This window comes from Lepidochelys kempii, chromosome 3, assembly GCF_965140285.1.
Source record: "Lepidochelys kempii isolate rLepKem1 chromosome 3, rLepKem1.hap1, whole genome shotgun sequence".
NCBI lineage: Eukaryota > Metazoa > Chordata > Testudines > Cheloniidae > Lepidochelys > Lepidochelys kempii.
The window spans coordinates 208,226,714-208,241,677 of record NC_136382.1 but is presented as its reverse complement, the minus strand read 5'-3'; the positions used below and the strand labels follow the sequence as shown (position 1 = coordinate 208,241,677).

Genomic DNA, 14,964 nt, shown 5'->3' with positions numbered 1-14,964 from the left:
CCCAAATTACACTCTTATTACAAGAGGTCAGTTAACAGTGAACTGGTCTTGAATTGCTGGTATTGTTTATAACTAGAGTTCTACTTGGGTGAAAACCCACACCACTTTGCACAAGATAAGGGTGTGGACAGCAACATACAAAATCTCAGTGTAATGGATAATATTAAAGAAAAGTCAAGTGGGAGAATGAATCATGCATTCCAGGGGAAAATCTTTTTATTCCAAATTAGGGCTCTGGGAGGGAGTTTGGGTGCAGGAGGGGGCTTGGGGTGCCAGATCAGGTGGCTGCTCACCTCAGGTGGCTCCCCACAAGCAGCAATCAGCCTCAGCTGCTCTTAAGTGGAGGTGCGGCAGGCAGCTCTGCATGCTGCCTCTGATCGCAGGCACTTCCCCCGCAGCTCCCATTGGCCATGGTTCCCAGCCAATGGGAGCTGCATTGCTAGTGCTCAGGGTGGGGTGGGGCCAGCACGTGAAACCGCCTGTCGAACCTCTGCCTAGGAGCAGCTGTGACTGGTTGCTGCTTGCGGGGAGCTGCCCGAGATGAGCAGCCCTGGGATACACCACCCCAAGACCCCTCCCGCATCCAAACTCCCTCCCAGAGCCCATGCTCCACACCACCTCCTGCACCCCAACCCCCTGCCAGCCCCACGCCAACTGCACTATAAACTGGAATTTCAATGAAGATCAGAAATGCTGGTTTATAGAGCTTTCCGGCTGGTGAAGTGCCTGATAAAATAGCCTTTATTGTATGTCATGCAGTATCTCATCATGCATGAGCTATAATTGCAGCTTTGCTTTTCTGCTAGTTTTATACTCTTAATTCGGAACAAAATTATTGTGTAGGCTTGAGCTGTACTTGAAATTCACTTTCCCAAATACTTTTCATAGTTTTTCAACAAGTGTATTTGAATATGCACAGTGAACCAATAATTCACAATTGGATATTGCAGTTGCTATTCCTGAAACTGTAATTAAGTGGTCAGTAATATAATCCGGAAGTTTAACATTTCGATATTAAATGCTACTAGCTGCTGATAAGGTAACTCCTGATCTGTTGGCAATACAAATGTACCTTAGTTGTTCAAAGACAATCATATAATCGTTTACATCTTCCATTAATTTAGTATCACCATTTTTCCCAGTCTCCCAGTGGAAGGAATGACTAATGATTCTTAGCATTTCATTCCCCCATAAAGGAGAATGCTTACTGAATAACACGTAAGTCATACACCAAACTCCATTGTCCTTATCTTATTAAAAATGTGTTCTTTAACTTTTTAGATAATGTTGGTAGGTTTTTGTTTGGGTTTTTTTTTTTTTTGTAAAAAGAGAGAATTAAGTATTTTGGGATTTTACTAAACATCCAAATAAAACAGTCTAAGCTAATCAGCCTGCAGGTATTTTGTAAATTATTGTTGCGTATCTGCAATTTTCCCTCTTCCCTTGTTCTGCGATTTCTTGCACTCTGTCTGTGGTTGTCTGAGGGGCATAATCACTATTGTTATTTAGCACCCATGCAATGAAGAGAAATATATCCTGATTAGCTATTGTAATCCCTCTGCAGTAACTGGCTACTGGATTCAATATTTTAAATGGTCTGCCAGAAACAAAACTGGCTGTCTCAAAATCTCACTCTCTGTGGCAGAGAAAGAAAAATCCATTGGACTCATTCCCCCTTTCCTACTTACTTCCATTGGATCTTAAGAATAATGTTCATATTTATGTTTTCCACTGAGGACAATCTCAAGAACCTTCCTTCCCAATTCACTTTTGAAATGTAATGTAAACAAAAATTGTGGTTATTCTAGGGAGAAGAGTCTTGTTGACTTATAATGAAAGAAAAGGAGTGGGGGAATTTAAACTGTACATTGGTCTCTTTATAGGACATAAGGGCTGGGATATGTAAATTGCTAGTCTGCGGAATGAGAGGGGCTTGCAGAGCCTGGAGTGGGATGCTTGTGTTGCCAGCAGGCAGCAACCTGTAATTTTGGGCGAGTTTCCCACAGGGAGCACAGACAAGGCTCCCTCGTGCTATAAGAAGGCAGTAGTGATTCACCCTGTACCCCTTGGTAAACCCCGAAGTGTCATAACGGTACAGTGACCAATACAAGAATACTAACCTCCAAACAAACAAGCAAACTAGATATCAGAAAACCCCTAATAATTAGGAAGGGTACTAGCTTAGTAAGGCAGGGCACTCTCCAGGATCCAGTGACCAAAAGCTGCACTCCTAGAGGACTCTGCATTCCCTTACAGTGTTAATGAAGGCGTGGAGATTTCCTGACATGGACAGTCTCTTCTCTGCCCACAATATAGCTACTAACCAAGTAGTGAGTGCACTTATTCCTCTATGGGGAGCCTTTTGGAAATGAATACAGGATTCCTTAATAGCGGCTATGACCTATGGGGAAACAGTGGCATTTAAACTGGTTGCAGAAAAATAGGATGGACCACATACAAAACAAAGGATCTTTGCATTATGAAAAAGCGTTGTTCCATTTGGGCAATATTTTATGGCTCTAGTGTCATCTAGGGAATACTAATTCACTTCCTTTGGGCAGGATGTGTTCAGACAGAAGGGAAGGAAATTTCCTAAGGAATGATTTGGGAACAGTTCTAAGAACTGCTTATCTGTGAAAAACAGGAGGAAGGGTTCTTTACACAAGATATCTCCCTAATCATTAATTCTTTGAACAAGGTGGTTAGCAGTGAGGAACATCGGTTTAATAGAAAGAGAACAGAAGGCAGCTTTTGCCAGAGGCTTGAAAGGAGATTTGTTGAGAGCATTCAGAATGAAATTAAGATTCCATTCTGCTAACTGGTTCTGACTGGAGGTTGACAGCATTTAGCACACTGGAAAAAGTCAAGTGATGTCAGAATGCAGGATGAGGTTGTCATCATTTAGTCAGGATCTGAGAGTTGGTATGTGACATTCATGGGTGTTATAACTCAGTTCTCTGATACAGCCCTCTAACGAAAACTCCAAAAGGAAGGAGAGGTGTGCTTGAAGGGGAGGGACACTTCCGGTATAGCACCCACTAAAGAAACAGCCAATTGCTCCAATATGCTTGATTTGTAGAGTCCTCCTTGGATGTAAGCAAAACGTCAATCAGATGAGAAGAGAAGCCAAAGGTTTGGAGAATTATTTTGTTAGCATCCAGGCCTGAAGTTTCTAAAATGACAAGTGATTTTGGGTGCCCAATTTGAAACACGTACGAGGGACCTGATATTCGGAATGTGCTGAGTACGCTTGCTTTCTGACAATCATGTGTTTCGATGGGCACCCAGTGCTGAAACACCAAAAAATCACTAATCATTTTTTTAAAAAGTAGATCTCAAGCTACTACACACACATTGTGTGGGTCCAGGGGCAGAACTGGATCCTGATGGAGAAGGGTCCTTGTTTGAGGGAGTTGCCCTGGTTCTGATATGGACAGGCTGAAGACAACTAGGGAAACAAGGCCTTATGGGACAGTAACAGGGCATGAGGATGAATTTGGCCTTTTGGCAAATACATATGCATTTCTTTGGCAGAAAAGGGAATGGAGGAAAGGCATGTGTTTAGGGGCTGACCAGTTGAAGAAAAAGCATCCACCCTCTCAATGTGAAGATCCCTGTGTCTAGATCAAGACAGACCCAAAGTTTGTTTAGGTATAAAGCAAACATGTCTCTTTGTGGAAGGCACTACAATACCACCATCTTGTTAGTTTGGCATCTGCCATGGGAGATGCTGGCTCTACTAGTCAGTTTTTTTGGGCGCTGAAATTTCCCTAGATATAGCTGAGAAGTCAACCACTGAACCTTTTTTATCTCCCAGAAGATCCAGATGGCTGTGTCAGAGACAAGTTTCATTTTTCCCCTGTCCATTTTTACCAATGGCCACAGTTCAAATGTCAAACATCTTAAATATAATCTGTGTAGTGATGGGGGAAGTGGCTGCTCAATGGCTAGATCCAGTGCCCAGAGTGCCACAGAGAGTGATGGTGATCTGAAATTCCAACTTGGACTATAGTCCCTGTCATCATCTATGTGCCCCATGAAGGCTCTCCAACCTTTGACGCTTGTTTTGGTTATGATCCTGAAGATTCGTGGGTTTGCCAAAGGCTTGTCCCTCATCAGATATATGTTCCACAGTGGAATAATTTCTGGACCCAAGTGAAATGGGAAGTCAAAGCCTCTTGATGAGGGAGGACTCTTCAATCCCACTTCATGAAGGCTTGAAGAAACCATATACTGTCCAGTGAACAGTGTCTGCAGCAGCTGTGACTAACAGATCTAGAGGAGGGAGAGCCTGATTAGCATGGTCTCACACAGAAGACAAGAGAACAACTTCCTTCAGTTTCTGGGCTTTCCAGAAGAACAACCTTGGTTGGTGAGAAAACAAACAAAACCAAACCTCAAAAATGAATGAGATCCTGTGACTGAGTCAGAGCACTTCTCTTGGTTTCACAATGAGCCTGTGGAATTGCAGAATGGAGAGTGCCTGATGCAGATACAGTTGAGATGTCTGGAAAGTGTTCACAGCCTAGAAAACCCCCTCCTATTTAAAACTAACATTATTTCCTTCTTTCTTCACTGTAGCAAATCACTATTGTCCCAAGTTTAAAACCATGGGGCAGAGGAGATGCCAAAGGGGAGGTCTGGTCAGGATACATGGTGTAAGTGCATCTTAGATGGTATCTTAGGCCAGATTACACTCAGTGGGCTAGAGGGCAACACATGGAGCAGCTACTGTAATGGGCTTATGCCAACTGTGAGGGGCTGCAGGAATCCCTTTGGGAATGACCATGGAAAGATCTGCTGGAGCTGCACTCAGCAGGAACAGTCTGCATGCAGCGGAGACGAAAGTGGCAGAAAAAAAGTGAGAAAATGAAGAGAGTCAGTAGCTGAAAGAAAAGCGGAGCTGAAGTGCAGGACAATGCTGCTGGAGGCAGAGAAACTGGAGCTGTAGTCCCAAGAAAGTTGTTAAAGGACATGTGTGTGTTAAGGAGAAAATCTACATAGGACTGCCTCCAAAACTGGAGTCAGCACAGCTTAAGTTATCAGTAGCTATGTATTGGCAGATACAATTTCTGAGAAGCTGATGTAAAAAGCCATCGTTTTGTTCCATATTTATTACTCCTCAACGGATTTCCACATGAAATGCTTCGTTTACAAACCAAACCAAGACTTGGGTTTAGTTGGTAGCACAGCATGTTCCACCTAGTACAGAGTCTGAAAAAATGAAACGGTGCTCTCGCTACTTTGCACATAACTAGCAACCATCACTAACAGATACAGCAATCTCTGGCCATTTGATGACCCAGAAGCAGAACAGAGTAAAGCTTGCAGGCTTGATTTTCACACTGCATTGCTAAAGCAGAGAACGGTTGGAAAAGAGAACAGGTACAGTATGGGCAGTACCAAATGCCAAGAGAATCACATTTTTGACCTCGCTCTTTGAATGTTTGTGGTTTTGTCAGTATGAACATTAATGTTTGTATTCATTCTATACTGTAATTAGATTTTGGATATTAAAACATTAAAAACATACACATTTTTTAATCTTTCAAATGAATGTTTAAAGGAACTGTCAAACAAAAAATGCTAAGAAATCTCTCCTAGACAGTGAGAAAAGTTAAAGGCATTACAGTTAATGCATAATACTGACCTACTTTATATATATTTTCCCTCCATTACTTAGAAATATTCATACAACTTAATCCTTAGACTGAAAAACTGTTCTACAGAGGCAAAAGTACAGCAACTGAACAAAACTTTAGCTTTGAAAAACAAAAATAAAGACACAAAACCAATGCTGACAAAGAAAATCAGAAGGTGAAAAATACCAGATTAGATCTTGCAGTGTAGTACATTTCTTCTGAACTGTCCAAAAAATCGTTACTGTTGGGCTGTTCGTTAGACAGAGACCAAGAAACTCAGGTTATTTACTTTGAGACTGAAAGCCAGATATACACAAAGGGAAATTGTCTTGCCAACACAATTTTGTTAATGCAAATGCAAAGTTACACCATATTAAACAGCTTCTGACAAAACTTACATTTCATATTACATCATAATTAATTTAGTATAAAGATTAAACATTACTTAACAGACAAAAAGCAAAAAGAGCTGAAGAACTACCTTAATAAACTGGAATTAGCAATTATCAATTTATTCCCATCTCTCAATACCCCCCATTCCAGGATCTTTTTTGTCACCAGTTGGAATACTGGAGATTAAGGAAAACTTCTACCCTCAATCTCTCTTCCTACAAGGCCTTTCATCAAAATGTGTCTTAGAATGAACAGGACTTCTTTTGCAGCCAGTTAGAACTCTGACTTCAATTGACCGGAATGATCTAAATTTAATGATACAATCCTCCTTTCCTCCACAATCCTCTCATCCTCTTACAAGGAATCATTCTCTAGCTTCCAAGAATCAACCTGGCTTTTCCACTGTGCAGTATATTAATGAATCAGTCATTAAAACCATTCGTATTTAATTTAATAAAAGCAGGTACCTGTAAAGTATTGGAACTACTTAAGTGTAAATGTTTTTTTCCAGATTACCGTTACATTTCTATGTACTTCAGAGTAACCCCATAAATATCAAAATAACGGTTTTGTTTCACTTGTACACATTTTTTCTTCATCTATGGTCAGACTGAACATGCGCTCAAATAATTTTGTAGGGTATTATAGGAGAGCTGCTGCCATGCCCTCAAGAATAAGGTGCTCAAAAATCTTTTAAAGGAAAAATATCTGAAGATGTCCTAAATAAAGAAATTCCTTTATCTTTAGAGCAAAGTACAGTCCTTCATGCTTCCCATTATTAAGCAGGCAATTAAGCACTCCCTTTCCCTCCTCAGAAATATCCAAATAAACAGTTTTAGCTCCTCCTCCTGGGCAGGGAGATAAACACAGGGGTTTAGGTGGGTGTTGTCTGTCTTTTTGATGGAGTCAAAACAAAGAGTTCTGGTTCTCCCTTCTAGCAAGGCAACCTTTTGTGTTGGTTTTCCCTATCAGCAGGATTAATCCTTTCTTGTAGCCAGAGAGACAACTAAGATTCCAAAGTGCAATACTCCTGTGTGTTTCAACTCAATGTGGAGCAAACTTCAACTCCTCCCTTCCAAGAACATCTGCCAAAGAAACGGCTCCCTATGGCTGTGCCCTGAGCCCCAGAAGAAAAAACTTTCCCCTCAGAAACACTGTTGTCCTTAAAGCTGTACAGCTGGGTGACGGGGGCGTGGGGGGGGGGGGGGACACACACCCAGTCACAGGAATTTTAAAATCTAAAAAGGGCTGCTTTTTTTCCTGGTTAATTTTAAGCTCCATTTTCTTCTTTAAAACCTATTTTGTGATTGTCATGCCACATATTCAAGCACTTCTCAAAGAACAAAAAGAACACAAGTGAGAAAATATTTAAAGGCATGTAGAAATAAAGATTGTGCTAATCATATTTTCCACAGTGTATATTATAGTGAGGCAGGCTACAGAAAAAGGGGAGTAAGAGTACTGACATTGTAAGGTGATTTTGGTAAGACCCACTCTTAACATATTTTTCTTGCCAGTTTTAGAATCGCTGGTCCTCTGTTTAATTTTATTTTTATATATAATATGCTCTAATCAGCACAGCAATAAGTGATGTGATTATGCAACTACATACATGGGAATATAATTTCTCTGAAGCTGTTGCATAAATTCTTGTTTATGTTAGATAAGCTACTCCTCTCTGTCCTGTTGGATACTACAGGCTGCAATCTGCCTGCCCAAGCCAGCTGCTGTGGAAGGGTGTGCGCGCACACCAACTCACATCGCTAAAGCCAGCTGGCTCTTTTCCAGAGGAAAGGGTGAAGGGAGGGGAGGAAGGAGGTGCTCTTGTAGCGCACTGAAGGAGAAGTATGCCAGCTCTGCTCTTGCATGGCTCCTACGCCAAAGGAATGCAGCTCCAGGCACGCTCCCTTCCTGAGAACCAGGGGGAGGAGCTCCTTAATAAAACGGCTTGTGGGGGGAGAGAAGGGACTGTGTCACAAGTTAACCTTTTCTCTCATTTGCAGGATGCAAAACGTGAGGCACAAAACCCATGCAACATGTTACTCACAAACTCATGATGTGGCTCTGTCTCCTTCCTTAATGGAGGATTGAACTTTATTTGACCAACTATAGAGGGGGAAAAAATAAAGTCAAGATATGGTTCGCTTACGGTAAGAAAGGATTCAGTTTCTAGTAGCAGTTGCCCACTAACTAAGCTTAAATCAGTTTTATGCGTATATTATACTTCCATTGATCTTTATTTATGACACACACACATGCCCTTAGTGCCATGAGCTCAGAGCCCTCTAGAAAGCAGCAAACTCTGGGGGCTGCACATCCTTGCTTGTATTCAGAGCTATGCAAAGGATTGCCCTTAGGTCCTTGTCATCCACCCATGAGAAGGATCACAAAAAGGATTCAGAAGCAGCATGGTAGGGGAACATAACTCTGTAAGGCAACTTACTCGTAACTTTAGTTACAGGTGAGTAAATCTTTTCTGTGAGTTGCTTTTTCAGATCCGTACTGTTGGGAGATTTAACTAGCAGTAAAAATCCCTGTTGAAGGGTTGAGGAGTACTAATTAAATTTTCCACTGCTCTTCCACAAGAGACATTTGCCATTGTACCAAAAGTTGGATACAATGTTCTTGAAGTTCAAGAATTCCAATGTTACTATTAGTTTATGGATCCCAAGATACAAAACCCAAAATTTAAACTGCATTCTTTTTGGAGAAGGAGAAGTCCTGCCTTCTGATTTAACCTCTCGTCAGACTCTCCCTCCACCAAGTTGTGTGTGATCATTTTAGTTTGAAAATAAAACTGAAGATCTTAAAACAATAGTTGAATGAGAAATGTCAGTGTTATGCTCATGGTTTTCTTAACAGTGGTTTCTTTACCATCACCTTAAGGTTTCAGGGGGCTTTCACTCCAACTTTAAAATGGAACATTTTCTGAGTAGCTAGCCCAAAAGTTCAATACCAGCAATATTCAAAGTAAAGTACCAAGTTGCAATGCATAGCAGTATTATGATGGCATTTTGCTCAGTCCTAGGGTGAAGACAGAATTTTGCATCACCCTCTGGAAACCCACTCTAAAGGATAGCATGAAGTGGCATTGAAAGTCTTTGAGAGGAACCTATGTCAAACCCTATTTCACTAGGCTGCAGTAGTAGAGGGAGTTGAAGCAGTGCTGGAAAACAAAATGGTACAGACCTCTATATATTTTAAGAGTATATATATATTTAATCACACTGTTTTGTATAATCTGTTCCTATGTTCAAAATAAGTGAAATTGCGTATAAATTCACTCCGTGTTGCCTCTTAAATAAAGAAGAATATTCTTAGTTATGGTAGATAGACAAAAGCTCAGTTTAAGTTAAAAGCTAATTTCAAGTTATAACCTTTAATATTCTTAATTTAATGAAGTATACACATGCTTACAGTTTATTTCAGAGCGTGTTTTTTCTTCTCTCACATTTCTACTTGTTGAATGAATTCTATGAGGAACAAGGGGCTAGAAAAGAAAAAAAAAGCATTACCAACAAAAGTATACCTTCTATTATGTGAAGATACAGTTGTCCTGTTATATGTATTTTACTCATCTCCTTTGAAGATTTTTAAATATATGATACAAGCAAAGTCTAAAAACGATATAAAGAGCATGTTTTGCATTTTAAAAGACACACCACTGCATTAGACTGCTATCCGTGTACTAACAATATATATTTCCATTATATCTATACAGTTTGTGCCAGTCTAGCTGAGTGTGTAATGGTTTTATAGCTGTTACATATGTCATTCTGAATTTAAAAGGGACAGTGGTAGGTCTGTATTTATCCTAACTTGTCTGATACCTTCTTATACTTGCAAAATCTAAATACCTGAATGATTTTTTCAAGATAAATAGGACACCAACTAAAGCATCAATCTAGTCCGCCAGTCAAAGTTTGGCTCCTGAGCCTGGTGTCAAGCGCCTCAAGCTACAGGAACTGCAATGGCAACATAGACAACCACTGGTAAGGAGAAGTACGCATAAATGGCATTAACAGGATCATTAGGGACCTGCAGCCAGCCCTCCTCAGATGAAAAAACAGATAGGGCTTTCAGAGGGGAGAATAGGCATATTTAAAAAATATATCAGGTTATAGTTATGATGAAACTACAGAAGCCAAGAAATACAGTAAGACAACAGCTCGAGTAGCCTAGGGGTATGTCAATCAAATGTTCCCACCCCTTTGCCCCTGAGGTCCCGCCCGCCTGTCACCTTAAGGCCTTCTCCCATGGTTATTACTTCCAGGGTCGAGATTGACATATGACTGAAAACGAGTGGCATATGACCCCTTTGCGAACTCCCCGCATTATCCTCTCCTAATTAGACTGGGTCCAATAGGACCTCCCTGACAGCAGGTTTGACCAATCAGGGCGCATTTCAGGTCAGGGTGATCCATCTAGAAGAGGGTCATATGACATCTCTAACACCACCTCCCACTGCCCTCTACCAATCAGAATGGTTTTCACTCCCATAGGCCCTCTTGGAAGGGAAACATATGACAGTATAGGCCAGAACCCTCAATCTCTAGAGCTCAACATTTAGCCAGGTGGCAACCCCATACTTAGACCCACTGCTGTGTGAGAGAGGCCATCTTGATTTAGGAGCGTGTTTTTCAGGAATCGTGGAAATGCTGAGGGGAAACCTTGTCTCCATCACCCCCATGAGAATTACAGAATTCATTTTAGCTCCGAGTCACTTGGTCACCCGAGAAGAAAGCACTACATCAGTGACAGTTCTGAGGAGGTACGAACTGCCGAGGGGAGCCCTTTGGCCCAGCTGTTGATGGTTACGCCAGAATCTGACTCCAAGACCGAAGCGCTTGTGAGGCAGGCTAACAAACACAATGGCCATCCAGTGTCGTCCCTCCCTACCCCCCCACCACAATGGAGGAAGGCGACCGTAGCTTGCTGGAGTCAGACGAGGTGAATGGAGAAGACATTTAACTAGACTATAAAAAGTGATCATTGAGGATGGGGTGTAATGGGCTAGGAATCAACCTGGGGTTGAGTAAATCTAAAAACTGCAGACTGACAGCTGTTTGTGTTTTTTTTTCCTGAAAGTCTTTCAATGCCTTTCTAGAGGACCAGAGGCCCCGGACAGCACTGCATCATAGAGACACGGTGAATCAAGCCCAGCTTGTTTTTGCTCAACGCCAAGACAAGAGGAAACCGAGCAGGCAGAGGATTACAGCTATATGGACTGAAGAAGGCCCTTGGCATAGAGCTGAGCCAGTGCCATGTCTTGAGCATAAAAATGTTATGCAGTCTATTGTACACATTTCTGTTTGTGCTATCCTTAATCACGGTCTTTGATAGAAGCTTTCTGAAGACTGTGAGGACTGTGTTATAGACAACGTAGGCCAGCAGTATCATGACTGTGTGACTTGGACTTCAGAGGATAGAAGCTACAAGCTCCACGCCCTGTGTACTGACCTGTGTTTGGAAAGCCTATTAAATGCTTTTATGGCCATAGGTTATGCAATGCAATGTCTGTGCTTAACCCAAGAAAATTTAGCACAAGGGATGACCTTGGTAAATGCCAGGCAAAGCGCTCGAGATCCTAACAGTGTTTAAAGAAAATTACCATATCGAAGGATACCCACTTAGTGCATTATATTGACTGCCTGACCTACACAAAAAGTTACAGAACCCCACTTAAGAAAATGATAAGAAGTCTAAAAGGACTAAATTAGAGAACGGTAAGGGGACAACCATGCAATATAAATAGAATAAAACTTGGTACCTGTAAATAAAAATGTCTATTAAAAATTGTGACTATAAGTGTTTCTGTTACAACGTCTGTGTGGCAGTTAAATAAGATGAAAGTTTTGATGGGGCATCTCTGTTTTCAAGGGTTGTACGTCTTTTAAATAAAAATAGATTCAAAGAACCCAGCTATTGTGTCTTTAAGAAAAGATACCTATTTACAGCAAAAAGCTGACATGCATGTAGTAGCGTTCAGGAGAAATAAAACAAAAACGTGTTTCAAATAAACCAAAAAAGCTCCTATACTCTTGTTTGAGACGTGTACATACGTACAACTGAGCTGACTCAACATCACTGAATTATATTGCTTTAACCACAACCTACTGAAAAAATGAGGTTGTGTGGAACTATTGCCTTCAGATGTAATCACTAAGGTTAAAATTCTGTCCCTGACTTCTACTAAAAATACCCGTGACAGGTCACAGGCAACAAACAAATATTCACAGAAGCCCAGCTGTTTCAGCAGCCTGGGGGCTACTGCTTCATCATCCCTGAGACTGACCACAGGTCAGCTGTTCTGGCAGCCCTGCGGCTGGCTGGGGGGTGCTCCTCCAGCAGCCTGGAGCTGAACACCAGGTCAGCTGTTCCGTTGACCCCAGGGCTGGCAGCTGCTCCAGCCTTGCCCCAGAAGTAATCCTGGAAAGTCATGGAATCTGTGACCTTCATGACAGAATCATATCCTTCGTAATCACACATCCATGTTTCCTTAATGCTCCATCAGGGTTAAAGATACTAGGTCCTGTTGGGGCTGGAAAAAAGTAATTAGGCTGACAGGCATTCTTCATCCATGGAAAGGGAGGTGGTGCACTCTGATTAATATTAAACAAAAGGAAGTATTTGAGGAGGGGTGCATAATTATTAAATACATACATAAGGAATTTCAGAGCTGTAGTGATCAAATCAATCTGCTAACTACAGACTGTTTGAAACAGTTAGGTTGGCATAAAAAAAGAGCTTGTTTGGAGACTTCTTATAACAAACCATCTTTCAAAAATTATTACTGCTGTACTGAAGCACAAAGAGTTTTGCTTGTTTTATAAATCTGAAAATATATATTATATAATCTTACTCTTTGTATATGCTGTCTTTACTAAATGATACATCTTTATTTCAGTGTGGCAAAAAAAAAAGAAAAGAAAAAACCTATGAAATCTGGCATTTTGAAGAAAAATCTGACAAACTCTTTTCCAAGTACATAAAATTACATTTCCATCAAACAAGAGAGACTTCAGGGTATCTCAGCTGCTGCACAAACAAAATAAATAATGATTTCTAAAAGAAGGTGTGCCTTTATGCCAACGTAAGATTATGCTGCACCCCACAAAGCACCAATTACTAAACTGTTTTTAAATTCTCGGGGGGGTGGGGGGGAGATTAGGCAAAAAACAAACCTACCCAATGCCAACATCATGAGACGCTTGACGAACTCTTTCAGTACCTATTTTCTCCCAATTACGAGGTTTCATCCTCCCAAGTTTATCAATGATGAAACAGCTTGCATGTCTTGGAAGCATACAAAAGAACACTGTGTGGTCTCTGGCAATACCAACATCTTTAGGGCTTATTTCACCACCACTTATGGCCACTTAGAACTATATAACCTGCTAGACAGGTGCCTGTATAAAGAGGTGCCTGTACCATGACACTGAGTCGGTGATATTTGTGAAAAGGGAGGAAGACTGGAACCCCCCTCCAGCGGATTATTTAAGGGACCTCACAAGCAAGATCCTGCCAGATCAACACATCACAGAGTTTGTGTCAGTAAGTCCAAAATCATATAGGTACAAGCTGTCAGGAGGGAAGGCCTACATGAAAGTCAAAGAGATTACCCTCAACACAGCAAACTGTGATAAGATCAACGTTGACAATTTGACAGATCTAGTCCTAGATTATAGCACAGACCTAGGGAAGTATAACCCAAAGAAGATACAAGTGCAGCAGTCCTCTACTGTAAGGAACACAAATCAGTAGCAAACAAGAGACAAAGATCCTTAAGAAAATGCAGACAGTCACAACATGAGGGTCATCAGAGAAAGGTTTAAAACTGGCACTACAGGTTTTGAAAATGGATACATGGTGGAAACATCCTTTTTTTGGTCATTCTTACAGGGCCTAGAAACTATTAGAAAAGTCACTTTATAAAAAATGTGTTGGATAACACGCAGCCAATATTTGTTATGTCTGAGACTAATGTGTAGTGTTACAGTTGTGGGCAATCTCAGTTTAAAGAACTGCTTTGTAAATAACCTTTACAATTTTGTGGAGGGGCCTAATGCTTTTAAGGATTACCAGTTGTTTCCTACCAATAAAGTAAATAAGATTATTGTAGACTATTAGATTAACTTTGCTTGTGAAAAAGTGATGAAATCCAGCTATGTGCATTACAGGAATGTGTGCATTATGTATATAGTTCAAAACGTATTTTGTAAGGGGAAAAAAAAGAGTTGCACAATTAACCTAAACACAAAGTACATGATTCTGTTAAAAAACCCCAGGGATAAATTACAAATTATTATGCTTCCTCTGCAAATGTGCACTAGCAAGGCAAAATTCTTTCTAGAAGCTATTGAGGATGCTACCAAAAGAACTTATGGCTATCTGATGGGGGATTTAAATACTTCTACACCAGAGGTTTACAGATTAAGAACTAGGATTTTCTGTTCAGACTGGCCCACAGTTTATAGTTTGAAAAGAACAACAGCTGGGTATAAAAAGAAATTAATTTTTGGTAGGTCCTTTTTAACAGCCGAGGCTGCCAACTGCAAGCACATCTGACTATGTGAAGAGAAACCTGGGGGGGGGGGGGGGGGGGGGGGGGGAGAGAGAAGCATCTGGTGAAGCAGTCAGGGTGGGGGAGGAGAAGGTAATCGACCTCTTAAGTTTTGCTACCCCTCTCATAACAGGACTTTTGACTAATCAATAACAGAGTACGCAGGGGGAAAAAAATGCACTAATTGAAGCAATTGAGGGTTTTCCCTCCAGAGGAGTAAAATATCAGGACACCTGTAGGTCACTTATGGGATTACTGAAATGAAGGCTATTCTTCAAAGGACCAATTTAGTTGAATATGAAATAGTTAAATCTGCTTGCCCAGTGTCAAAGATCTGATGTGTGTGTAAGTATGTTAATTTTGCTC

The 14,964-nt window shown here is 40.9% G+C and overlaps 1 protein-coding gene across 7 annotated transcripts in view; it reads right to left on the bottom strand.

Moving 5' to 3' along the window:
- Positions 1 to 14,964, bottom strand: part of MAP4K3 (mitogen-activated protein kinase kinase kinase kinase 3) — a 150,720-nt gene that overhangs the window by 67,661 nt on the left and 68,095 nt on the right. For 6 of the 7 annotated variants that reach the window (XM_073339816.1, XM_073339812.1, XM_073339814.2 and 3 more), the window contains 3 exons: positions 9,453 to 9,525; positions 8,083 to 8,141; positions 5,829 to 5,891 (listed from right to left, as the gene is read on the bottom strand). In XM_073339816.1, coding sequence (XP_073195917.1) covers positions 5,829 to 5,891; positions 8,083 to 8,141; positions 9,453 to 9,525 — 195 coding nt within the window. The remainder of the gene's footprint in view (positions 1 to 5,828; positions 5,892 to 8,082; positions 8,142 to 9,452; positions 9,526 to 14,964) is intronic. The other variant, XM_073339813.2, reaches the window with a different exon arrangement.